Source organism: Alligator mississippiensis, chromosome 7, assembly GCF_030867095.1.
Source record: "Alligator mississippiensis isolate rAllMis1 chromosome 7, rAllMis1, whole genome shotgun sequence".
Classification (NCBI taxonomy): Eukaryota; Metazoa; Chordata; order Crocodylia; family Alligatoridae; genus Alligator; species Alligator mississippiensis.
The window spans coordinates 10,419,912-10,445,973 of NC_081830.1; the positions used below are offsets into that span (position 1 = coordinate 10,419,912).

The window sequence follows — 26,062 nt, forward strand, 5'->3', positions numbered from 1 at the left end:
TAACAGAGTCGGAAGAGGAGCAAGGGGAAGATGCATCTTCCTCTCCCTGACCAGGTCCCTGTGGCTGGTCCAGCCGTGGCCATCGCACATGGGACTGATGATTATAGCTTGTAACGCTTTGAAGCTGGCCAACACCAGAGCATCATCTCCATCCCACTGACAACGAAGGGCTTTTTGGCAGAACTGAGTTGCTGTAAGGAAAGTGCCTCAGGAGGGCGGCCTGGAGAGCTGTCCTGTGGGTGCTGTGCTAGGAAACCTTTGCTTTGGAGCCAGGCCACAGGGTTCGGCTCCGGCAGAGCTGCTAGAGGGGGGTGAAGAGAGAGACCAATGTGACATCTCCCATGGAGATCAGCACAGTCCTTTCCCTCCATTTCAGGTCTTTCCACCAGTGATGCCTCTGCAGGGAGAGGGTCCGGCCAGGCATCGGACGTGGAGCTGGCCATTGCTGTGAGCCTTGTGCTGGAGAGACTCCAGCGGGAGGAGGTAGGGCTGGTCCTTGCCCATCCGCTGCGTCTTTCCCATTCCTTCTCCCCCAAAACAAGGTCCCAATACAACATGCCCTCGGTCTATTGTGATGTCACTATGACATCAGGGCACGCTCACACGGGCATCATCTCCCCGCTCCCAGTGCATGGTGGGTGTGCTGTAAGCCACGTTCAGACAAGCCCTCACCCTGCACATAATCCCGTGAGCCTCTTGAGCGTCTTCCTCTAAGTATCGCGCAGCATTGAGCTGACATGAAATAAAGTTTCCCAGCAGCCTCGTGAGCCTGGAAAGCCTCAGCGTTGTGGCCCAGGAGGTGAGGCGGGGTGCCCATGGCCCACAGTAAGTCAGGAAAAGAGCTGGGCATCCAGCCAAGGGTGCTGAGTCTCTGTCTAGACCCCGGCAGCACCCCTGCCCCACCTCATGTGCTCTCATCCACGGATGACCCCACTGTGTCAGGGGAACCTGGCACACAAGTATTTCCGCTCCTTTCTGCATTCAGCAACACACCCAATCACACAATGGTTTAAGGCAGCATTTTGCTTGGCAACCCAATGCTAAACTTGTTGCTTGGGGTCACCCGGCAGTCCCTTATCACTCCCCAAGTGTCCCCCTGGCTGAAGGAAACGTGTGTCAGTCAGGGACACCTCCCCAGTGCACGTGGGGAACGGTACCTGTGATGCATCTGGCTGCTTTTCTGATTGTATTTCTGCATCTCCCACCACCCTGGTGCATCCTGCCCTCCCTGTGCCTGACACGCCTCCCTTGCTAGTGCCAGCTGTCAACATCTGCATGCCAGGGCCGGGGTTGTGTTCCTGTCCAGGGAGCAAGTTCCCCGTCAGAGCTGCTGTGATCCTGGGTGGCTGATGTTCAACACGATAGTCCTGGATGGTCAGGCGCTGGTCCCAAAGCAAAGCCTACCCCATTCGTGGTTCTCTCTCTCTGGGTGTGTTCCCAGGAGACGAGAGTAACCGTTTACTCCAGCCTGGAGCAAGTCTTGCAGGGGGACGTCAAGGGCCTGGATACGAGCCTTGTCAGGAGGATCATTTACTTTGCCTCCAAAGACTTGAGGGAGACCCAGGTGAGTGAGCTCAGCCCAGTTGCTCCACGCAAAGCCTTAGTCTCTGCCCAGTTTGTTTGGTCCGGTGCAGCCTGAGCCGACGGTGCGTCTCCTGCACGGACCCTGGTTAGGGGCTGCAGTCTCGCTCAAGACTGATCTCCTCCAGATGTTTCTGGAGAGCACGGACAGGATCCAGCCCAGTGCTGAGCTCCTCTGAAACCTGGGGCAGCTCCGGTGCTGGGACAGCCCAGAGCGCAGAGGTGCTTTACTGGGGGCAGCACCAGCATGCATTGCCCAAGACGTTTCCTGGTCCATGCTGGAGCTGTGTGCTGCAGCCCAGGTGAATTCTGCACTTGAGCAGACAACTAGAGCCTTTCAAAATATTGTTCACCCAAGTGTTTCCATTGGTGTTCATGGGTGAGGACTCTCATGCAGGGAATTATTAGGAGGATTTGGTGAATTCAGGAGCAGGTTTGCCAGCGTGTGGCTGGTAGGTGGTGGGGGAGGCAGTTTGCTTGGAGCCAAAGGCTACCCAAGGATGGCATGGGCTTAAGGGAGTGGGCAGACACTGGAGATGCTGAGGCTAATGCACCGCTCTGCCTCCCTTTTGGAGGAGGGACCTTGATCCCCAGCCTGACTTAGGGCGGTATCAAGTGTGCACCGGGTGCCTGCTCCAGTTTTCCTTTTTCATTCTAGCAAGAAACCGATGAAGTGCGGTTGGCGGCAGGAAAAACCCTTGTGGCGCTTGCCGGCACCTTTTACAACGAGGTGATGCACGAGCTGCAGAGCCACGTGGACATCATGGAGCTCCCACCCCTGTCCTTCCTGATCACGCTGGGCGACCTGGTCTCAGCCTATGGTACAGCATTGCTCCCTCGCTTCCGGGCTCTGCTCAGGGATTGCGGAGGGAGAGCATGAATACCACCTCTGCCCAATGGGGCCACCACAGCTGACCTGGATTTGGGGCCCAAGGAGTCTGCCTCCTGGCTCTAAGGGGACAGCACTAACTCCCGTCACAGCTGGAAAAGCATTTGGGATGGGAAGGAGTGAAGACCAGGTGGGCAGAAGCCCTGCCATTCCCCAACATGCCCCTGCACCCCGCTCCTCTCCTGCATCTGGGCATGGCCGGGGCAGCAGACACAGAATTGCCCTATGTAGGGGAGGTCACTGGGGGGTTTCCTGGACATCCGCAAAGCCCCTGTGTGCTGGCCAGGCTGGGGAGGCCACAGCAGGCAGCCCAGCCCAGCCCAGCCCAGCCCAGCCCAGCCCTGGTGCTGAGTGTGAGGGATGAAGGTGGACAGGAACGTCTCCAACAGCACAGGGTGTCCTTCCATCTCATCTGCAGCCCTGACGTCTGAGCCCTTTCTGGTGCTGACGCTCAGCAAACTGCGTTACGTGCTGCAGCTGGTGGAGACTAGCCAGATGAAGTGGGCGCTGTGTGGAGGTGAGTGCCAGTCCCTCCTGCAGGTGCCCCGGTGGGCACCCAGGGCCAAACCCCAAGCCTGGACCCCACCAGAGCGTGCCACACTGGCCAGGGGACCTCCACTGCAAATGCCCTGTCTTTCCTCCCCTCTGCAGTGGTGCAAGGCTTTGCTCATGCTGCCAACATGAAGTTCCAGGTCAGGGACGAGGTCCCGTTCCCCATCAATCGGGCAGCCAACTACTGTTTCCACGTGCTCCCTTTTTTCAGTCTCATGAGCAGCAGCTGGCTGAGCAGCAAGGACCCAGAGGTGAGGACTGTTGTCTTTCTAAACCTGCAGCACATCCGTCGCGTGTCACTATGCGCGCATGTCTGTGCAGTCGTGGAAGGGACACCCCGTGTCCGGGGCGATCTCACGTGCGTGAGAAATGCTCTGCCCACAGGCGATGTGCAGTTGTGTGCACTAATGGGTGGCAGTGAGCACTGGGGTAGGGGCAGGGCCTTCTAGGTGTGTCTCTTGTGGTGTCCGGGGGGGTGGCAGCAAGGAGGAGTTTGCTTCCTCTGCATACTAGTCTGGTCCAGAGCAACCTCCCAACAAGTCTGTGCGAAGGACTCAGTCCTGCCTTCCCTCTCTGCAGCTGCAGCAGGCTGCGGTCCAGGCGCTGGGACCCGCCATGGGTCTCTTCCTCCATCACGAAGGGCATCGTGATACTGTTTTTGAGAGCCTGCCCTGTCTCCTGCAGCAGTACGGGGCAGGGGTCGACAACCTTCATGTCACCATGGTGAGACACCACCTGGGAAAGCAGCCCTGGCCCGTGCCTGTCTGCGCGGGTATAGGTGGGGGTGAGGAGAGGTCCTTGGTTGCCCTCGCTGACCCTCCCTCTGACGGTCACCTTCTGCTGCAGAGTCTGAGCCGGGTCTTGGAGGTGGCCTATGATTTTCAGGTCCCTCTCCCTGACGGGACACTCGGGATCATCTGCCTCGCCCTGCACGACCAGGTAGGGGACGGCCAGTCCTGTACCGCTCATCCTGGGGCCCAGCAGGTCCAAATCCCATGAACCTGATAGAGCCAGCTGATGGCCGTGCAAAGCCCCACTCTGCTGGTGAGCTCTCTGCTTGCCCAAGAAGAAGAAAACAGGCTGTAGCTTCCTAGTCTCCCCTCAGTCCAGTTCAAATCCCTGGAGCAGGTCCATGCAAATCCCTTTTCCTCGCGAGTTGGACCCAGAACGATCCCCCCCGTGGCACGAGTCCAGCCAAGAGCAGCCATGCTGCTAAAGGGACTTGGAAGCTAGGATCCCCTCTAGTTTATGCTCTGGACCTTTGTGTTGTTGGCTTTTGCTGTGGTGGCAGTGATGTCTCCTGGGGCTCAGGAAAACTCTGGTTCAAGTCATGGAGAGTGGGACTTGCGGATCCACGCCACACTTTCATCCCCATCCAGATGAGACTGTGGAGCATCCCTTCCCTTCCTCCCACAGGTGTGTGATCACGTGCAGCTGCCGAGACCAGAGAACCATGCCAAGGTGTTGTACTGTCTCGGTCTGCTCGGTAAGGACGAGAGAGTCTAGGTGCCACGGGGGTTTCCTTCGGACCTCCCTGCACCGGGCCAAACCCTAGTGGGGAACGGGAATGAGGAGCGCTGAGCTCACCAGGGTTGTGCTCTTCTCCCCACAGCCTGTCTCTCCCCAGACCAATTTATTTTCTTTGTGGGCTCCTGGCTCCAGGCCGACAAGGAGGCAAGCCGTGTGGCGTCCCTCTCCATCTTCAGTGGCATCCTTGCTGCTGACCATAAGTATGAGTAGAGCAAACGTGTTGGCTGCCGTCTCGGCTGACCCGTCAGGCCCTGCGTTAGGACTGGCCAGGACTAATAACCCGTCCCGCTCCAGCTGCGTGCAAGAGCCCTGGCTGCGGAGAGCTAGAGCCAGACCTCTGTCCTCTGAGGCTCAGTCCCAGAGGGCCAGGAGCACCCTGCGCCCTGCCGGATGATGCAGGAGTGCTGGGGCCAAATCCTGCTCGGGCACCTTTCCTGGTCACACTCCCAAGTGAAGAGGTTGAATGAAACCTTGTTCTGGCCCAAGAGCCGGTTGCAGAGTAGAGACAGGGGGCTGTGCGGGTCGCCACAAGCAGGTCTTCTGAAACCGGGGTGCATCCCGCTGTGGAGGTGGGCGCCCAGAGCAAGCCCACACCATGCCCTCCTTCTCCTTCCAGTGCTGGAGATGCAGGAGAAAAAATGTGACATGGTGCAGGCCATGAGGGGCACGCTCAGTGATGAGAGCATTGAGGTGAGGTGGTGTGTGAGCAGTGGCTGTGCCAGGGATGGCACGTGGGCCTGGCACAATATTCCCACCCCAGATCCTTGCATCTCGTGTAGGGAAAACCTTTCCTCCCTCCCAGCGTCTCCAGGGCAGGCGGTGCAGGGCATTTGCCCCTCTGCATCCATAGCTGGGGAGAGCCGGGGGCCAGGGAAGTGTTATCCCTCCCATTGCTGGTGGGTGGGAGGGCATCTGCTTTCCCTGAGCAGCCATCATGGGGCTGTTGCATGTCAAGGACACATTGCTGTCTTGCCTGTGTGAGTGGGCTCCTCTTTATCAACCTTGAAGTCAAATTGGAGGTCTGAGGACCCTCCTTCCTCCCTGCCACCCTGTGCAAGGGCTGAGGGAGGGCTCGTGCCATGGCCGGCCGCTCTACCCTTTGGGCACAAGGGCGGTCCTCATTCCCACCTGTCCTCTCCTCCCTCCCAGGTGAAGAAGGCTGTGCTCCATTTCAGCAGGACGGTGCTCACTGTGCACGGCCTGGAGCAGTGGGCCTGGGAGCTGGTGCCCTATGTTTTCAAGCAGGCCAGCTCACCTAGCAGCCAAATGGTAAGAGAAATGGAGGGTGGGCGCTTGGTGCTGATGTCCGAGCAGGGGGAAGCCTGGCACTGCCTGGAGCAGGAGCACGGGGCGCCCCAGGGCAGCCAGGCAGAGTCACTTGAGAACAGAAACGCTCTCGAGTAAAAATAGACCCCGAGGACGTGTCTCGGTGCCCAGGACGTGGCTTGACCAGTGACAGTCACATTGAGGGGACACAGAGGATCAAGCTGTCTGGCCCCCGGGGCAGACGGAGCGGAGGGGTGACGCCTGCACATTGGTGTGCGCTGCGCTGAATGTGAAGGGTTTTCTTGGGCGAACGAGGGAAGGACAAATGTGGCAGTTGTCAAGACGTAACCCACGCTGGCTGCAGAAGAGATGAAGACTCAGTGCCCTGCCAGCATCTCTTCACTACTCCTGAGCTTTCTCTCTGTGTCTTGTGCAGTCGTCCACAAATCTTTGCAGTCCGGATGCTGAGGAGGAACACAGCATCCGAGCCACCTGTGTAGAGCTGCTGGAAAATGTGGATGTCTCAGTGCGTGGCATGAGCCAAGTAGGTGACCAGTTGGTGCCCTTGCATTATCAAGGCATCTCCCGGGTGCAGGAGAAGTGGGAGCTGAGTCGGAGCTGTCTGGCTCTTCTCTCCAGGTCTTATGTCCCCGGCTGCTGGAGTACATCGTGCCGGCTCAGTACAGCTGCACTCTGAGCCCGCTGTGCCGATGCCTCGGGGACCTGGCCGAGCAGCAGCAGTGGGAGGGAGAAGCGGTGCCTGGCACACCCCCCAGCAAAGGAGGTTTGCAATCCGGATCCCTGTGCATTCAACCAGCTCCAAGGGCCTCTTGACCTCTTGACCTCTTGTGTCCATAATGCGAGGCCCAACGTCGGGGCTCTCAGTTGGGTCATTACAACCCGGGAGGTGTGGGTCCCCCAAACCCAGGGCTACCCCAGATGTATGCTGTGCCATAGGGGAATCCCAGGACTTTTCTGCCTCAGCTTCCCCACTCATCCAGGGGTGCCTGAGCAGCACCGGCCTCACAGAGGGGCAGGGGGCAAGCTCCCTAGGCAAGTTGCTTGCAATCCAGGTATGGGCGGTGCCATGGAAGTGCCCGATATGCCCAGGACCCAGGGCATACATGGGCGGGTGCATTGGAGATGGACGGGCTTGTAGCAGCATTTGCATTGTAGTTGCAAAGCAATCACGCATGGGCATGCCCTTCTCCAGCCAAACTTCCCAGTGCCCAGGGGCTGCTGGCGCGACTCCTGGTGAGTACCCTGGAAAGGGCCCTGCCAGAGGAGTGGGGAAGGGCAGTGGGGTGGGAGACACGTGCCCGTCGCCTTGGCTGGAGGAGCACGCTCTGCCTCTTCCTGCACGCGAGCGGCCCTTTGCCGGCAGAGCTCTCTGCCCTTCACGGAGCACAGCCAGGCTCGGCCCCCGCCTTGCAGCCTGTGGAGAGGCCAAGCACAGCACGTGGCCTGTGTCTGATGGCTGAAGGCTCTGGCCACGTGTGCTGGAGGCCGGTTTCCCTGCTAAGGAAAGGCATGCAGCCCCGCTCCAGAGCTGAGCCCCTGTTTCTCTCTCGCTGTCAGGTGGTCGCCTCGGCCCTGGGTGACAGGACCCGTGCGCATCACGCGCTGCGGGGACTGTGGGCTCTGCACCGCACGATCCACCCTGCTGTTGGGGAGCAGTGGAGGATCAAGATCCCCATCCTGCTCATGACTATGGAAGGTAAGGACCCGGCGGGGAGCGCCCCGTGGTGCCATTCCCCTTCTGCAGCGCCACATGCTTGAAAGCTTCTGCTCTTTGTCTCAGGGGACAAACCCAGGGGCCAGACAGCATTGAGGCTGATGGGACCCGGGGAGGGTTTGCCCATGAAGGGCTCCCCCAGTGCAAACTCTGTGTACTTTGCCCTTCTGCAAATCCCAGAGCTGTGCCGAGCTGTGCTGAGCATGTCTGCCAGGTGCTGAGCACCCTCCATTCCTCTTACGGCCACTTCTGCAGGGTCTGGCTGTGCACAACTCCTGGGCCTGTCAGCATGATGTGTGCTGGACCCATTGAGCATGCGGGGCAAGGCCTGTGACTTTGGGACCCAGGAGGTGCCAGGGTGAGGATGCAGGAGCTTCCACAGAAGGGATGCCCAGGGAGGCACCTGGGACTCTTCTTCAGTGCCGACAGCAGTGACATCCTTCTTGTTTGCCTCCCGTTTTCAGGAACTGCTCAGACCTGCCAGGACAACGTGTGGTGGGAGCACCTGCTGCTGAAGGTACAGGACGGCTCGCAGAGCTGTTACAGCAGCCAGGCAAACTGCGGAGGGCTGTCTGGGAAGGGGGGTTCCCTCAAACCTCAGGGAAATGAGGTGCTGAGTGTCAATAAGGCAGGAGGAGTCCAACTTGGAAGGTTTGCCAGTCTCCTTGAGTCTGGCTTGACGTCCAGAGTTGTCATTTGGGATTGTCCAGCCTTTCCATAGTGCCTTTGAGCTCAAGAAATGGAAGGGGACGAGGCCTTGCTCGGGGCCTCTTGGGTGTTAGAAAGGGCACAGCAGAGGAGGAGGACAACAACTCAGCCCATGCACCCGTCCCTTTGCTTCCCTTCACTCGGGCCCTCAGTTCCTGAACAGGACACTGCAGACCATTGACGACGATGCCTGGAGCAGAGAGCTGATCCTGGAGCTGCAGCAGCAGACGGCCAGCTACGCCTGCTCCTCCCCGGAGAAGGTGCGTGCTCTTGGCGAAGCCTGGCTTGCTGCACCTGTTTCGTGGTGCTGGGGCATGAAAGCTGCAGAGACTTTCTCTCCAGAGTTTGTGCTTTTCCAATCTATTTTCTTGATCCAAGGCATGGTCCTTGATCCTTTACCCACTTGACTGCCCCAAAGGGAGCTGCTCGGAGGGGCTGCCCCTGCCGTTAGTTGCCAGTTCCCTGCACAGAGTGGGGCAGTTGCTGGGTGCGTGGGTGCTGGGGCTGGGCTCTCTTGGTCCTTCCTGGGGACGGGGTGTTTCTGGGCTGCTCTTGCCCTGAGTTGCTGTGTTCCCAGCTCTTTGGTGATGTTGGTCTCCTTCTTTCAGACTTTCCTATATAAGGCACTTGGTACCACTTGGTACCTGGCCTCTTGCCAGGATCTTGCCTACGTGAAATCCCAGCTCCAGAAATTTCTGAAGGACACAGATTACATGGACGCTTCGGAGAGAGAGGTGAGGGCCCTGTTCTGTCCAGACACGGCCAGGTCTTCCCTGACTCCCCCCCGTGTCCTCACCTCTCTGTTGCCGGTTTGCTACACGGCTTTCCCTTGGCCTTCCCCTCGCACAGCCCCCTCGCTTGCTCCAGGTCGGGTGCGCATTGTAGCATCAATGGGACATGGGGAGGATGCTCGGGTCAGGTCAGACCCACTCACCAATGCATTTCTTGGGTTTCAGCAAGTCGTGAGCATCCTGGCTTTCTCAGCCAAGGGCCACCTGGACCTCACCCTGAGCACCCTGGAGGACTTTGGTGCTGCCATGAGTAAAGTGCAGGTGTCTGGGATCATCAGCCTCCTGCAGGTAATGGAGCTGGGGGCTTTCTCCGGCTTCCTCCCCTACAAACCCTGGAGAAGAGCAGCTTGGCAGTGGCACCCTCTCCCAGGGGACGTGCTCCACATCAGAGGTCTGCGGAGACGGCGGGGAGCGCAGTTTGCACTAGTCACATTTTTTATGCCTCAGGTTAATGCGTCAGCATTCAAAGAGCCCCTTTTGGGCCTGGAGGCAACTACATCTCTTGTTCACCCAGAGAAAGAGATTGTGTAGTTTTCACCTCTTTCCGTTAGCTGTGGGAGAGGAGACACGAGCCCTACTGCCCAGCCTGAAAGTACCAGCTCCAAGTGCATAGTCCGCGTGCACACCCAGCTCCCTGGGCAGGTGCTGGGGAGTCGAAAGGCACCTACGTGCTTGCTGGAAAATGGGGCTCAGCTTCTGCACCGAGCACAGCAGGCAGGGCCACCTCCTTCTCATACAGAGACCAGCACCGGCCCTCCCAATGCACTGTGCACAGGGACTCGTTATGGCCAAATGCCCGAGGCAGCCCTGGAGACCCAGGACTGCACCCCCACCCCCTGCCCCACCGCCAGGCCTACTGCCCCAGTTCCTGGAGGTCACCAACTCTCGCCCACCCCTGCCCGCACCTCCATGGCTCAGTGTGGCACGGCAGCTCTCTTTGCCGAGCCACCCGGGTGCAGGACGGACATGATGAGGCCTGGGGGCATCCAAAACAAAGCACTGGGGATGGTGCTGTGAGAGCTGTGGGTCTCGTGGGGCTGGCAGGGAGAGCTGGTACCGCTGCTGGGGCAGCTCCTTGGTCAGTAGCGATTCCTACTTGGTGGCAGAGGGCATGGGAAGCCCTGGTGCGAGTGTCGTGTCACCCCTGCAGGACTTTCACCAGGGGAGAAGAGGCAGGACCCACAGGGCCTTGATCCTGGCCTACAGCCAAATAGCTGTGCATGCCCCCCAAACACAGCTGCTCCCCCGCGTGGAGCGTGACATCACCAGGAGGGTCCTGCAGCACTACGTGAGCAGCTGCCAGGTAGGAGCCCGGGAGTGCAGCGTGGTGGGAACAGGCCTGCCGTGGGACTGAGGTCTGCTCTGCACCGGGATGCCTGGATGGCTCGGATGCTCTGATGACCCTGAACTCCTGCCTGTGAGGAGCACCCGCGTTCATGCTCCTGGGGCGATGGGCAGTGGGAGGGACCCATGTATGGAGAGTGCTGGGCTAGATGCTCCTCTCAACCTGCTCTGGCAGGGGTTGTGCATTCATGCCCCTGCGCTGCTCTGCGCTCACCAGCCTGGCTGCTGTTTGGATCCGGCAGTGTGCTGCGCTCTGGGGCCGTCCCAGGCGCTGACGGTCATTTTGCATTTCATTTCCCAGGTGCTTGGCATCACCATCCTCAATAAGGTAAATGTTCGACGAGCCCACCTCTGCTCGTGCACTTCCCAGCCCCTAACTCCCTGCGTCACTGAGGCACAATAACCTACCCCAGACGGGAGCCCCTACACTGCCATGAGCCTTGTCTGAGACAGGTGTGGGCCCGGGGCTTTCTGGGGCTTGTAGACATCTCTCAGGGGTGCAAAGGAGGCTGCCTTTCATCCCTTCTGGACCTCAGTTCTTCTCCGCTCCTCATCCCCATCTCTTTGTCGTTCCCCCATGAAATTCAGGACCTGGACTTAAAGCTGACCCTCATCCGGTCAGTCACTGAGATCAGCCGTGCCATCCAGGACGCTGACGGCTCCCAGAGCTTCCAGTTCACGTACAAAGAGGAGCTGCTGGGGTACATGCTGGTGAGTGGGGAGGAGGCCGCAAACTGCAAAGGACCTGGTGGGAACCTAGCAGGACTGGTTTTCCCGGGAGTGGCTCTTCTGTCTCTTGGCTGTGATGGGATTGTTGGAGCGGTGTGCGTGGGGCCCAGAAAGCTGGCACCCCTCGCGGCTCTCTAGGCACGGCCGCATTGTGGGCTGCTCTTGGAGGGCCTGGTTGGGCATGGGGAGGGACTTGGAGACAGCTCTGCACCCCTGCACTGATGCCATTGTCCTGAGCAGGATCCTGGGACCGTGTCCAGCCCACCTGGCAGGTCAGCCTGGCGCGTTTGCAGGGGCAGGCTGCTTTCCACATCCATCTTCACCTGAGTCACATCTCTGCTAATGCCTTTTAGGACTTCATAAAAGAGGAACCGATGGATTCCCTGGCCTCTCCTGTTCGCCTCACGGCCATGCTTGCCATTAAGCACCTGAGGTAGGCGATTCCTGCCCTGGCTCTTGGCACTGGGATGCCCTGCTCAGAGATGAGCTCCTTGCTTCACCCTGGGGTGCTCTTCCTGCCAGATGTGGAGCTGAGAGACACATGCAGGGCTCAGGTCATGGGCTGCCCTGCCTGCAGCAGGGTTCAGTGGGGTTGCAATGTGTTTGGTCCACTTGGGGAGTTGGATGGAAAGACCTGGAGGTGGTGGTGGGACAAGTAGGAGTGGTGGGCAGTGCAAGAGCTTCTCAGCCGCCATGCCCAGGGGTGTCTGGATTTTGGGTTCTAGGTTCAGATCATATCTGAGCACTACACCCACTTTCCAGTGTGACGGAGGGCTTTTCTTCCTCTCTGTCTTCTGCCAGCAAGGTGAAACCCTCCCTGTATCAGGATGCAAACAGAAGCCTGCTTGAAAACTGCCTCAGGTGCCTGGTACCTCTCCCAGCTGTGCAGCACCTGACACAGGAGGGGGAGACAGCTCAGGACTCGTTGCAAATACAGGTACGCCTAAAGAGCTGACTTATGGCATTGCCTGCTGGGACCACCAGCATGATCCCTAGCCGGCCCTGGGCCTGGTAGTCACCCCCGGCCTCCCCAAATGGGTCTGGGGTTTGTGAACACGCTCCAGCTGGTCCTGAGCTTCCCTCTTCTGTCTCCCACTTGCAGTCCTTGCATGAGTTGTCCATGCAGGCCTTGGGCGAGCTCATGAGAGGCCTCCTTGAAGAAGACCCCACTGAGAGCTGGTGCACGGAGATGTTCCACGTGAGTAACCAGCAGGAGCAGGCAGAGCTCTCTTTTCTGGGAAGGCAGGGATGGGCCCAAGAGACAGGGAGGAAGGTTTCCTTCAGCAGGGCAAATGAGAGGTGTCCTTGGGGTATGGGCTGGCATCCCATTGACATGCCTCGTAGCTGCCCCTTGTTGTGCCAGGGTCACTGCACAGGTCCTGCGGCTTCAGGGCAATGACGGTCCCCCTGGGATGTGTCCAGAGGGTGAAAGGATCAGGTTGCTTGGAGGGATGTCAGGGGCGATGGTGATGTCTGTGGTTGAAATGGTTCATCTGAGCTGTTTTGGAGGTAGCTCTGACAGTAGCCTGCTCTTCCGACAGCTTCTTGAGCCATGGCTTTCAGCTGACAAGGAGTGGGAGAGGGAGAGGGCCTTGCAGGGCAGCGCCCAGCTGCTTGCCGCCTGCCAAGAGGCCGTCTACTGCAGAGTAAGTATGGGCTAACTCTCTCTTGCCTTGGTGTCCTCGTGGCAGCCTGCCCCCGAGACCCAGACATCATGCCTAGCAGACAGGGGTGCATTCCTGTTCTCACCTTCCCAGGATCAGAAACCTGAATGTCACTCCAGGCAGACCCAGGCACATTTCATTCAGGTCTTTCTCCTCCTTCCTCAGCTGCAAGAGCCCTTCGGGAAAACCGGGTACCTGCTGGGGCTGCTGGCGCCCTACACCTGCGCCTCTCTGGTCACATCCCGGCTGTGGGCTGCTGACTGCGTTGCCTGCCTGCTCCCCAAAGAAGGTGAGGGCACTCGGAGTAGGTGCAAGTAACTCTGCCCCTTTTCTCCCTCTGCGAATGCTGCTCCTCTCCTCTGTCCATTCCCTGCTAGTCTAAAGATATCTCAAAAGCCCCGTGACGGGCCCTGGGACGACCTCCTGGGAGAGAAGAGTTGCGTGGGGAGAGGCTTGTAGCACCTCCGCCCCCCTGAAGCCACTCAGACCTCAGGAGTCACCCTTGGACCGCACTGCCCATGACATTGCACGTGGGTCCTCCATGGAGCCAAGGTACTGTATCAGACATCATTATGGCCCTCTTTCCTCCTTATTTTTATTCCAGATCAGTCCATGGGCATGGATGCAGCAGAGGAGGAGCTGAAGGGTATCCGGGAGGAGCTGAAAGCCTCCACCCCCAAGGTTGTGCTTGCAGCATCCTCCCGCATGGCCAAGGTGACTGTCTCAGGAGGCTGGTATGGGGACTCTGGGGACCGGGCCTCCTTCACTGGCCACTCCTTTGCTCACACACGGTTTACCTCTTTCTGTGGAGTGCATGGGCGAGGCATTGGGGGCAATTATTGTTCATCCGCTGCCTGTTGCTGTTTCCCCATGTGCATGGTAGAAAGCAGAAGTCAGAGCTAGATTAGAAAATTTTGTAGATACTTCTGTCCTTGCACACAAGAAGAAACCTGTGTCAGTACAGCACCCAAATGAGAGCTATAACCAGGACTCGGTCACCTTCTGTGCCTGCTTCGACATATCCTGGGGCGCGGCTTGGCTGGGATCATTTGGTGTTGACAAATGAGGCTCTCTCCACTGAAGACGGAAGCAACATTTAAGCTCAGGGTTTGCCTCTTGCACGTACACCATGCCGCCATAGGGCAGAGGCTTCTGCACAGCACGACTCTTTAACATCTGCCTTGGACTCTGGGGTAGCTGCCATTCCCAATGACGAGCTAGATCCTTCCTGCAGCACCTGCTCATGAACCATTGTTCAGCAGCTCTTAGGTCTTCACCAGTTGTCTCACCTGGAGAAGAACTTCAGCTCAGTTTCCCTTCTTTCAATTTGTCTCCAGGTCCTTGGAAAATATTTTCCATCAAGCCAGACCCATGACTTTATGGAGACCCTGCTGAATGGCATGCTGAGAGCCAGCCCCACATGTGCCACGGCAGGAGGACATTGGCTCCTCAGCATCATCAAGGAGCATGGAGAGGCCCTGCTGGAGGAGGTAAAGTTGAGGCTGAGGAGGATTTCTGCATTTGCTTCATGCTTTTCAAATGCTGCTTTCATGCGGTGTGGACAGTGATCTTACCGCTGATCCCTGGGCATGAAGCAAGGGCCATTTCCCTTGCTACCCTGAGATGGGGATGCGCGGATCAGGGGGTGTGAAGTTGGTGGTGCTTGTTGGTCCTCACCTGAGCACCCCCACAGGCAAAGGGCCAAAATGAGCATCTTAAATCAGCTTCCAGATATTGATATTGGTTGGGGTGCTTGTGCGAGCACGCTGGTTAAGGCAGGCAGAAATAGGTCCCAGGTGGCACATGCCATTAGGTTGTAGGTGTATGCACATGGGTGTGCGAGGGGCTGAGGGTTGTGGTTCGGTGGGTGTCGGCGCATGTGTAGCAGCGCCCACTTTCACCCCGGGCAGGGGCATAGGGACGTGCTCATTGCTAAGGATCACCCTGGGGCGGCAGTGTCTGGACACTAGTCCCTTAAAGCAAGGGATAGCTCAGATGGCAGCATCTTTCCAAAGCGTGGGAGGGATTGGTTTGTCTTGTGCTGGCGAGTGAGCAAGGGCCCTTGTTCTTCTTATTTTCCCTGCAGGTGCCGGACATCCTGGGCACCATAATGATGCACATGCCCGCTATGCAGGAAGGGTGCATGAAGGGTTTCCTGCTGGAAGCTGTGGCCAGTCTAGCAGGCTTCCACGTAGAGGCCGTCACCAGCAGCCTGCTTTGTAGACCTCTGCCCATGGACAGGTACTTGCCACTCCCCACCTCCTGTACCGAGGGACACGCAGATCCCACAGCCTGGAAAAGCCCGTAGAGGGTCAAGCCAGGTGCAGATCCCTTGGGATGACTTCCGGAGAGCCATGTCCTGGTGGGTTTGTGTAGGAAATGCCAGGCTTTTGCCTAATGGCATTGGCAGAGGAATCACTGCGACCCAAGCCCATCCTACCCCAGCAGCACCTTTGGCCTTTGCTCCAATGCCCTATTGCTTCATGACATCACCAGAGTATCCACAGCTCATATGTAATTCGGATTAACTTGCAGTGACACCTCTGAATTGTGGCAGGCGATGAGTGGAGGCAATGATTTCTCCATCCACGTGCTGCATTTACTCCTCGCCAAGCTGGACCATCGGGCTGAGACGGAGAGCAGCTCAGCGGAGGACACCGCAGCATTTGGGCCACTGGCAGTAAGTGAGAGCCCAGCCCCAGGTGTGCACGGATGTGACTGGGAAGGGATGTGACTGGGAGGAGAGCCAATTGCTAAGGGAGGTGCTCCCCGGGCTGTCCTGCGCTCTCCTGGATGTGAGGAAGAGACCTTTGGACTTGGAGTTGTGGATTTCCAGATGTCTTCCCCGGGCTGACTCTGGTCCTCTCTCTCCCTTCAGGCAACCTGTGCTGCTTTGGAGATCATCAGCACCCTGCAGTGTGGCCAAGTGCTGAGGGACATGCTCCCAGCCATGCTGCGTGCTCTTGTGGAGCAAACAAGCCACACCGTGGGGCAAAAAATGCCAGAGCCCGGCGGGAGCCTTTGCAGCATAACGGATGGCCAAGTCCACGTAGTGGGCAACCCTTGCAGGTGAGGGGCAGGCTCAGACTGCTGTCACAGGTTTGGCCTCACTTCAGGCCCGCTGCCTGCAGGGTGATGTCTCCTTGCCAAGGGCTGTGCTGAGCTGTCTTGGTCCTGGCAGCTGAAAGACACGGGGCTTGTCTGCCAAGGGCCAAGTCTGACATGTTACGGCTGTTTGATCCTCTCATCTGACCTCCTCTGGGCTTGGGAAAGCCTCCATGCCTGCCTTCTGGCTTCCAGCATTGATGCATGCAAGGCCCAGCCCGCCCTGTCCCTGCCAGGGGACAAAGGCATGAGAAACAATGGCAGCATCGGTTTGATCTGAGCTGTTTGCCTTAGCCATCGGGAAGGCTTGGAGAGCAGAAGTAGCAACCAGTTTGGAGACCTTTGTCATCCCTACAGCTGAAGCTGTGGGCAGACAGGGCCTTTTCTCCCTTTGGGGGGCCAGGCACATGGGTATCACACCGCACTTGGCTGTATGTGCAGTAAGTGTCTGAGTAACGCACCTCCCAAGTGACAGGGAGTTTTGGTCCTGCTCCGGCTGCAGCACCTCCTGACAGCCTGTCCACGTGGCCTTCTCTTTCCCCAGGCTTTCCATGGAGGCCCTGGCCTGTGCCATTTCGAAGGGCATAGGGGAAAGTGTGGCCGCATCCCTGTGCAAGGAGGGAACGTGGCCCTTGCTCGAGTGCCCAGAGACACACCACGAGGGGGTGTGCCAGCTGGCCAGGTAAGAGGCAGGCTGCCTTGCATCTGCACTCTAGGCAGAGGGGAGAGCGGCAGAGGGGGCACTTTCCATGCTGAAGCTGCAGGGTGGCGTGAGGCTGGGGACAGGGAGCTTGTGCCCCAAGAGATGAGAGCTGCCGCCTCCGAGCAACCGAGCGCTGGCAGTGCCCAGCCGGTCCCACAGCCAGGGCTCTTCTCTTGCAGGGCTCTGCTGCTGTCGGGCATGGTAACGCCCAGTTTCATCAGGGAGGTCCTCAAATGGGTGCGGGCTGGGTCACCAAAGCTGAGGCTCACAGGGACAGCCTTCCTCAGCCAGGTAAGGCCCCGTAGAGAATGAGCAGTTTGCTGGAAAGGTGGCTGGTTGCTGTGCTCTTTCCCTGGGCAGTGCCCCAGCCCCTTCCTAGGAGGGAGGATCACTGGAATAACTTGAGAGGTTTCTCTTGTGCCCTTGCCCACACCTCACCACTTCTGCCACGTGACAAGGAGAGGCAGACAGGGATTTCCTTACCGAGCCCTCATTCTAGTGAGCTTGGTCCTAACTAGTGCACCCTCTATAAGCACCCAGCATCCCAGGAAGACGCTGCTCTCAACCAAGCAGTGCCCCCATCTACTCGCATCGGCACCACCTCTCCTGCTCACATGAAGCCTCTGCCTTGATGCTTGTCCTGGCTCTAAGCAGACAAGCATGCCCATGTCCACCAGGAGAGCACCACGGGCTGAGGCTCTTCCTCGTGGTGTTTTGTGGGACTCTGCTCTGGCATGGGATACTTTTCTGCTGCAGGGCTGGGCTCTTGGCAATGACTGTGCTGGATCTCATGCATGCATTGGTTTCTTTTAGCTTACGAGTGACCCGTCCATCCAGGACGAGGAGCTGCTGAACCCAGCCCTTCTTCTGCTGGCGGAACGAGCCAAGGACGGCAATTACGCCGTTCGGCGGATGGCAGCCAGGGCCTTGGGGAACGTGGCACATGGTGCCCCTGCACAGGTGAGGTTGAAAGCCCTCTGCTGTGTCTGGACAGGAGCTTGACCATAGAGACCGGACAATGAGGCAGGGCTGAAAGGGTGCACCACCCCCCGACATATATCCAGTGTTGCTCTCTCGCCCCTGCGGTGTCTCTAGGGACCGTTGGGGTGACGAGCGTACTTTTGGTGCAGAAGTGGGTGCCTTGCGTCTTACAGGCATACAGGAATGTAGCCACGGGGGCTTGCTTGGACAGATGAAGTCCTGAACGCTCTGGGAATAACGGGGACCCCAGAGGCGAGGAGCGTAGGCGCTGATCTGTGTGTCGCGTTTTCTGTTTGTCCAGCTGAAACACCACCGGAGTCTCATCCTGGACACCCTGGTCCAAGCCTCCTTCATGCCATCTGCAGCTGAGGTGATGACAGAGGGCATGATATCGCTGGCCAAGGTCCTCAGCCAGTTAGGGACCAGTACAGGGCCCATCATTTTGGCTGTGGGGACGCACGTCAGAGCCTTTTTCGACCACGTGAGTGAGCACCGCTCCCACCCCCATTCGAATGCTCTTCATTGTGGGCCCTGTCGGGGAGGGGATGCACTTGCTGCCCCTTGCTCCAGTCCAAACTGGAAGATTTTAACTGTTGTGGAAGAAATGAGTTCTCAGGAGGAAAAGCAAGCGAAGGGAACGGGATGCCAGGTGGGCCCTTGGAGACAAGGAGGGACTCGGGGGCGACCGGGCCAGGCTGAGTGAGGCTCTGGGGCTGTTCTCAGCCACGTTGGGTCTCCAGAGCTGGAAGCAGAGCTGGGCAGAGACAAGCGACTGCAGAGGCGGGGGGATTTGGTTTTGTCGAGATTCAGATTCAGAGCCCCGGTGACGGCACGTTCGGCGAACAAATTTTGTGCTGTTCCCCACACTGCGCTGAGCGCCCCGGCTCCCAGGCAGCCCACGTGGAGCAGGAGCAGGCCAGCAGACCGCCTGGCAGGCTGGAAACCAAAGGCTCTTGTCAGGAGCTGTGCCAGGCCCATGAGATAGAGGTTTGGTTGTGACTCCACTGGGGTTTCTTGTCCACAGAAGGATGATGCCCTGCACACAGCCTCATTTGCCCTGTTCGGCACCTTGGCAGGGTGCCTCAGAAAAAGATGGCACACTTGGTACAAAACCCAGGTGAGGCAGAGCTGGGCAGCGCTGCTGCTGCACCTGCAGGACCCCAACAAGGAGGTGGCCAAGGTAAGGACCGGTGACACTGGTGTCCTCAGCCCCCCCAGGTCTCCCCCGTCCAGCCCCAGGGCAGCTCTGCCATTCCTGCATTCTGTGCTGGCCATCCCCTTCCCACTGGGGGGCTCCATGCAGGCACCTCCTTGAGCTTGGGGCTGCCTCCCAGGTCCAGGGCAGGTTGCACATCCGACCCCCTGTGCATGCAGGAAGTCTCCCCGCATGGTTTACTGAGCGGGAGACGGGGGTCAGCTGCAGGTGGCACCTGAAAAGCCGGAGAAGTCCTCCCTTTGCCCACCGCCTCTCCTCTGTGCCTAGTGCCAGGCTCCTCCTGGCCAGCCCCTCCTGTTCCTGGTCTGGGCACAGTCGTTGGTCAAGAGGCAAGCCTTGGGCTCTGCTCAGCAGTCAGCAGGGAGTCCAGACCTGGTGTGACCGTGTTTTTCAGGAATGCAGAAGAGCTGTGGGCCTCTGCTGCCCTCACCTGGGGCTCAGGAGGGTGCAGGGAGTCCTGGCCTTTTATGTGCAGGGGTCAGGAGAGGTGCGGATCAACGCCCTGCTGCGAGACCTTTGCAGGCACTTGGTGAGTGAGTTTGTGAGCAGCAGGAGGTGAGGGAGGGCAGGGCTCTTTGTAGGATGGAGGGGGGGAACCGGGGCGCAGTGCCAATGCCTGCAAGGTCCAGGTCCAGGACCACGGGGCACGGGACAGGCCAAGATTGCTCCTTGGTGCTCCTGTTTCCTCCTGATCTGCACCAGCATGTGGTGCGAGAGGTCTTGTCACCACCGGGAGCTCACGTGTCCTTGGTCCCTCCAGGTCAAAGAAAAACTGGCACTCCTGGAGGGTCTGTGCTACAGGACCAGGAGGTACTACACCAGCTCCTGGCCAGAGATCCGGGCAACAGCAATAAATTTTACTGGTGAGAGAGGATGCCTGGTCCCTGTGCGTTTCCCCCACCCCCACGAGGAATGGTCAAGCTGCGAATCAGCCCGTGCCTCAGGCTCCCCAGAAAGCATTGGGAAAGCATGATGCTCCCAGTGTTGCAAGGCTGGTGTGGAGGGGGACTGAACCAGACAGCGGGGCTGGAGGTGGTGGCAGAGGAGCCCTGGGCCGTGGTTCAGTTGTCCGAGTGATGGAGATGTGTCTGGGACGTGGTCACCTGGCACGGCTCAGGATTGCTTGGCTCCACTTCATGGGGGAGGCAGATGGGATGGGGCAGGGGCGTCCTGGGCCACAGCGTGCAGGCAGTGTGTTGGTCGTAACCGCCTGTGATGGCAAACACGGCACAGGGGAACCAGCGACCTGCCTCGGGGCTGAGTTCTCCTTGCACCCCGACCGGGGGAAGCTGATCGGTTGTCCCTGCTGTGTGTTTAGGCATCATGCTGGAGTACAGCAGCCCAGGGACTACCAGGTGGCTGAACATCGCCCACTTGCAGAGCTGTAAGTCAGAAATCCAGCCCCTGCCCTTCCCTTCTGGAGCCCAGAAGGAGCCGAGAGGCTGCAGGACCCCGAGAGACCGCACGTCTGCATGCATTGTGCACTGCCCACCCCACATCACTCCTGAGCCCCAATGCCCAGGGATGACCCGCCTGTGGCGCTGCTAGCACGAGTGGTCTGTTCATGAACGTCTCCTCTCTCCTTCCAGCTCTGAGGTCTCTGGAGAAAGACTCGTCACCACCAGTCCAAGTCGTGGCCACCCAGGTGCTGGAGGCAATCTCTAAAAGTCCTTGGGGAAGGGTACAATCTCCAAATGAACACCATGGGCGTACTCTGCCCCGTATATTTTCTGTTTTTTGCTTTGGGTGCCTGAGGCCCCGCACAAATTGAGAGCAAGCTGCTACGCGTGCATGTATGTGCACACACACGATTTCTGTAAATAAATTCTGTTCCTGGTTCCCCTGGCTGTTGTGGCTTCTGTCCTGAACATGGCAGAGAGAGAGGGGGGCAAAGCCTGGTAGCTTGGGGAGCGTGTGTCTGCTTGGTTGGGGCGTCCTGCCTTTTGGGGGGTTGTGTGGGCAGTGAGGTGGGCATTGCTGCTGAAGTCAGGGCATAGGTGCTACCACATGTTAACCAGGAGCTGGGGCTCTCCCAGCTGTTCAGGGAGGTTAGATTGGGTTAAAAATGGCCACCAGTCTAACGTAGTTCACTCAGGTGCGGACCTTCAACTTGATTGATCCAAGAAGGGATCTAAGTATGAACTTTACAGAAGTTCAGGAAGTTTGGTGGATCAGGTTGCCCATTTATAGACCAAAGTTAACCCTATTTGTGATGTGGCCTAACAGATCAGGCCTGACAAGACTGATCTAACTGAAGTTCTGTACAGCCCGCAGTAGCAGCCTGTCTCTGCCCCGTGCACAGATCTGGGGGCATGTGCCCCCCCGGGGCTGTGCTGAGGTGCGTGCCCCCTGCACCCCTGGGCAAGCCTCCCGGGCTCCGAGCATCCCACAACCTGCCCCGGGGGCACCATTCATCCCAGCGCCCACCCCTTTCTCTGCTTCACGCCCACCCTCAGCATGGGGGCCTTGATCTGCACCCCCATTCTCCTTCCTCTTCCCCCCCTTACCTGCTGTGGTGGGCAGTACTGCACCCCTTATATGTAATTCCTTAGCTAACATATTCCAAAAATTACACAACGAACCTTGTTGCACAACTACAAGGTAACGGCATCATGCCACAAAACTCCCAAAGCCCCCTCCCCTGCCATGGGCAAAGCTGGGGGCTGAGAGCTATCGGGGCTCTACCGTGGACCATGTTGAAATGTGCTCAAGAGATCTGAGGAAGAGGTCCATGCCCTCCGCTAGAAATTTCAAACGAAGAAAAATGAATTGTCAGTGCAAAGCACAACTGATTTTACAAGGACACAAACAAAGGTTTGCAAAAACTATTCAATATTTGTGCCTTAAATTTCCACTCAAAATGAAACTAAATTGCATTTTTCAAACGAGAAGGAAATGTCAGGTAGCAGGAAAACCAACATTTAAGGGTGTTTCAACATGCACGTTTCCCAAGTGGAATAACGCAGAACGCAGTCGAACTTAGGAGCTGCCTTCCAAGTGCGACGAAGCAGAAGTGTCAGGTCAGAAAACCGTGGGGATTATTGAGCACCCCACCCTGGGGGGCCAGGGACCCGAGTCAGAGATGCACGTAGCTATTCCCGCTCTCCAGCTGCAAAACTGCCAGGCACCCTGGAGCGCCCTGCTTTGCTGCCCACCCCAGTCTTCCCCCTGTCCTGCCCCACTGCCCTGTGGAGGCGGGGGAGAGCCGCTCACTGTGGGATGCCCGAGACCTGAGCAACCTCCCAGGACACCTTGTGCAGCGTGCACATATGACTGGAAGTGCTCAACAACCAAAGGCTAACAATAGTTTCTTGAGCCGGGCTCATTTTTTGGAGCACTGTGGCCCTTTCTGGAGGGTTTCTTAGGGCTTGCTGTCTGCTCACTCACCCTTTGAAGCATTCATTGCTTTTGAAGTGAATGCTGCATCTGCCCAGGGCCTAGGCTCCATGCAGAAGAAGAGAAAGATGCCTGCGGAGATGGCTCCCAAGACAAGAAGAGATCTTCCCCTCCTTCCCCTTGGGGCTGCAGGGAAGGGGAATGCCACCCTAAATAGGAAAGGGCCCTGATACCACCCCATGATTCATGCTCCCCACAAGCTCCTGGAGACCAAGTGGGTATTTGTTCTGCCCCGAGCCCCCGCAAACACTCTGGGTCAGTTTGCAGTTGCCAAAGTTTATTGCAGAAAGCAGCAAGAAATTCGGCTCAGTAACAGCACTGAGGACTCGGCAGCAGGAGGGCACTTGCTCTGCACCAGGATCCGGCCCCTCCTGTGGATGCAGGAGGTGGAAGGGGTGGGTGTAGCGCACAATGGACCCTGATGGCAGCAGAAGAGCTGGAATGGGGACACTAAGATTTGGAGCCAAATGATCTGGCTTCATGGTCCAGGAGGGAGCAGGGAGAGGGCCAGGCTGAGAGACTTTGGCCCTGGGGACCCGCTGCGAGCAAAAGCTGCGGAGCAGTGCAAGACTCATGACAAGCAGCTGCTCACTTGGTTGTAGTGCACAGGCAGTTTTCCATAGCAGTCAATGCAAATCCTCTGGTTAGAGGAGCTAGCCTGGTACATACAGCCATTCGGTGGGGAGCCGCTTACAAACTTGCAGAGAGTGACAAAGAAGTCGTTCTTACTATAGTAATACTTGGTTTTTGTTATGTATGTCCCAGCCTCAGTGCAGACCCTATTTATTGATAGTGAGTATGCATGGATGAAGGTGTTGTTACCCTTGCAGGTGCCCAAGGTCATTCTCTGAGCTATCATCCTCCGATTGCAGTAGGCGTCATTATACGGCGGGCTAGTCAACAGGTCGACATGCTGCCTCAAACTTCTGGTTTGGTGTTTCCCTGCTGTCCACGGCTGGCCAGGCTGACAGCAGGGTCAGCAGGAGGAGCAGCAGAGCAGGGCAGGCATCTCTTGGAGACATGGCTTCCTTAGATTTGCTCCAAGTACCTGGTTGGAGCCAACAAGGGACAAGGATGACTACTCCCTCTTGCCCTTCCCCTCTCACAACCCTCCCGCTACTCTCTCATACCCTGAGCAGCTCCAAAGACCCTTCCCTGCCAAAAGCCCCCCACCACGCCAGCTCCTCGAGGCAGGAACTGGCTCTTTTAATGGGTGAGGTTATTGCTGAGCACAGTGGGTTTGGCCCTGCCATGACAGATGTGACCAGGAGATTGGCTGCAGATCAGACGAGAGATCAGATGCCAGTGCCAGGAGCCTCTGGGAGATCTCCAGAGCAGCAAGCTGCGTCCATGGCCTCGAACTGCCTCTACAGCCATGTCCGTGCCGCCCAGGTGTTACTGTTCGGTCCTTTTCCCTAGTTGGGATCCCCACCACTCTACCTTCCCCCTTTTGCTCAGGTCCATTGCACCGGACCTTGGCTTATTTGGGCACCAGCCCTTGCCTTGTCCTTCCCAACCTTGGGACACAACCCCTGTCTCGCCCTTTAGTGCCGTGGACCCCCAGCCTCTGGTCTCTGTCCCTCTTTGGCCTCCATCTCTGCCCTGTTCTGTACTGGGCCCAGTCTCCCCCCTGCTCTGGGCAACACTGGGACCTTGTCCTGCCCTTTTCTCCCAACCCAAACCACTGGTCATACAAGAGACAGAGCGGCAGGTTCACATCTTAACTCAACACCCCCCACAATGATTAAGCTTACACAAGAACAAAACCGGCATGCTGTCTCTAACAGAGGCAGCCCCACGGGGGCAGAAACATGGGGAATGTGCAAACAGGAAAATAAGTCGTTGCTTTAACACAACAAAATCCTCCTTGTTCAAAGTGCACGAATCTCACTCGGGCACTCGCCAACCCGGGTCTCTCACCCGGCTCCCAAAGGCTCTGTCTGTTGCTTGAGCTCTCCCGCACTTGCTCCTTCTGTGTATGGGGTGCAGGTCCTGGGGGAGCTGCCTCCAGTCGCTGGTCTGTTCAGTGGTTTCCTCTCTGGTTGCTGCCAACTCTCCTGCACACGCTTTTATTTAACCTCTTTGATTATCGCTTGCAACAGGTGACTTCAACTGGCTTCCTGAGTTTTAGTCTTCCTTGTTTAGACTTCATTTCCAGCCCCTCCCTCCCAAGGTGGCCTAATCTCCACCCATGTCCCCCGCCCCTTCCACAACTGCAGGTGGATCAAGTGGCTCTGAGGAAGCCATGTCTCCCAGAGGGCCCCGTGCCGCCGTGCTGCTGATGTTCCTGATGCTGACCCTGATGTCTTCCTGGCCGACCGCAGACGGCAGGGAAACACAATACGCGAAGTTCCAGCAGCAGCATATCGACGAGCTGTCACACCCGCCATTCAGTGATGCCTACTGCAACACGAGGATGAAGAAGCAGAAGATGACCACTCCCAAGTGCAAGGACTTCAACACCTTCATTCACTCAGATTTAGCAACAGTAAAAGCCGTCTGCGCACGGACGGGGACTAAGAGGCCCAACAACAGGTATTACAGCAACGACAGCTTCTCTGTCGCTGACTGCAAATTTATCAGAAAGGACCCACGGCAAGGCTGCGTGTACAAGGCAACCACCTTGTCCCAGAGGATTTGCATAACCTGTGAACAAGTCCAGGGACCTGGACTGGCACCTGTCCACTATGGCAGCTACAAAGAGTGCTTCCCAAGTAGCCAGGGGTGGGGCAGGCCTTGACCCCGCTGCCCACGTCCAAAGTTAGCCCATGGGGCTGCTGCCCATCTCCCCTCCTTAGTCACGCTACTGGTTATTTCATATCTAGTATACAGAACGGCATTCCCAGCCCATCCATTCTCCTCTTCTGGCCCCTAGTGCCCAATATACAGAACAGCATCTCCCCTCCCTGCCCAAATCCAGAGGCAGCAGGAACGTGCAGCCAATCCTCCAGCATCCTGATGAGTCCTCAAAGCTGTAACCGAGTTAAACCTTCCAGCTGCTTTTTGCAATAAACAGCTGCAACTGCAAAGGGGCCTGGATGCTCTCTCTCTATGTGTGTATGTGAGTGTGTGGGTGTGGGTGGAGAACGGCAGGGGATTGGTGCAGAAGAATTCATTTCTCTTCCCAAGAGGTGGAAAAGGGGGTGTTTCTCACACTGGGGGTTTCCCCTTCCCTGCAGACACAAGGGAAGGCTTAGCCTAACACTTCCTGCTGCCCTTGATGCCTCTTGAGTCGACCCTGCTCAGCAGGCTCCGTTCCACATCTCCATCCAGCTCCACAACCACCTTGCTCCAGACCGTGGCCAAGGAAACCTTGCAGTCCCTCTTGCTACAGAGAGATTTCCTGCTCTGTGCTATTCCCTGGTCCCCATGGCTATGACTCCTGAGCGTGAAGTTTCTTCCTGTGCAGTATTGAGGTGGGCTTCCCCTTCACCTGCAGCTAGCAGGGTGGACAGAGGGGACATAGGTGTTCAGGGTGTTTATGGGTGCCAAGCAGCAGTACCTGCATGTGAGATCTGGGAAACAGGCATGCAGACAGGGAGTGATTTCCTCAAGGCCTTAAAATGCAGTGTCCCTCACCCCTGCTCAGACCAGATGTCCTGTAGCTCAGGGGCACCAAAGGGTTTTCAGAGAAGCCAATCTTCTTTTTCTGCTTCCCAGATGAGAGTTGAAAGGATAAGTCCCAAGATGTAGCATCTGGACTCGCTTCAGTCCCACTCAGCAGCGAGGCATGAACTATCTATGCCTCATCTCCCCATCTTCAAAAGAGGTCTGATGATGCCCGTGTCTCACTAGTGAAAGGGAGGGAGGGTGACCAAGGCCGCAGCAGACATGCGTGTGGAGCCTGTCCCACTGGATGTGTCAAGACCACC

General features: G+C 57.7%; 3 protein-coding genes and 1 long non-coding RNA gene across 4 annotated transcripts; 3 read left to right on the plus strand and 1 right to left on the minus strand.

Annotated features, from left to right (window-relative positions):
• The first annotated feature begins 81 nt into the window (after positions 1–81).
• Positions 82–6,652, plus strand: LOC132251357 (maestro heat-like repeat-containing protein family member 2B). Its single transcript, XM_059730507.1, has 11 exons — positions 82–1,564; positions 2,240–2,402; positions 2,889–2,987; positions 3,122–3,273; positions 3,602–3,745; positions 3,869–3,961; positions 4,439–4,508; positions 5,169–5,242; positions 5,702–5,821; positions 6,255–6,362; positions 6,458–6,652. Exons 2-11 carry the CDS (start codon positions 2,315–2,317, stop codon positions 6,650–6,652), a joined length of 1,143 nt encoding a protein of 380 aa, XP_059586490.1. The 5' UTR covers positions 82–1,564; positions 2,240–2,314.
• A 639-nt stretch (positions 6,653–7,291) lies between these two features.
• LOC132251356 (maestro heat-like repeat-containing protein family member 2B) lies at positions 7,292–20,625 on the plus strand. Its single transcript, XM_059730506.1, has 27 exons — positions 7,292–7,535; positions 8,018–8,070; positions 8,414–8,521; positions 8,870–8,995; positions 9,218–9,340; positions 10,203–10,355; positions 10,698–10,724; positions 10,985–11,107; positions 11,479–11,558; positions 11,927–12,062; positions 12,228–12,323; positions 12,667–12,771; positions 12,955–13,078; positions 13,394–13,503; positions 14,127–14,279; positions 14,876–15,030; positions 15,325–15,469; positions 15,668–15,858; positions 16,439–16,576; positions 16,777–16,888; positions 17,411–17,557; positions 17,880–18,059; positions 18,603–18,758; positions 19,189–19,323; positions 19,555–19,657; positions 20,113–20,178; positions 20,384–20,625. Exons 1-27 carry the CDS (start codon positions 7,292–7,294, stop codon positions 20,563–20,565), a joined length of 3,471 nt encoding a protein of 1,156 aa, XP_059586489.1. The 3' UTR covers positions 20,566–20,625.
• A 1,825-nt stretch (positions 20,626–22,450) lies between these two features.
• Positions 22,451–24,326, minus strand: LOC132251657 (uncharacterized). The gene is made up of 2 exons (XR_009463634.1): positions 24,111–24,326; positions 22,451–23,238 (listed from the first exon to the last, which is right to left on the minus strand). It is a non-coding gene; the product is annotated as an uncharacterized LOC132251657 (long non-coding RNA).
• A 91-nt stretch (positions 24,327–24,417) lies between these two features.
• LOC132251658 (ribonuclease pancreatic-like) lies at positions 24,418–25,195 on the plus strand. The gene has a single exon (XM_059731612.1). The coding sequence runs from the start codon at positions 24,436–24,438 to the stop codon at positions 24,928–24,930; it is 495 nt and encodes a 164-aa protein (XP_059587595.1). The 5' UTR covers positions 24,418–24,435; the 3' UTR covers positions 24,931–25,195.
• The last annotated feature ends 867 nt before the right edge of the window (positions 25,196–26,062 follow it).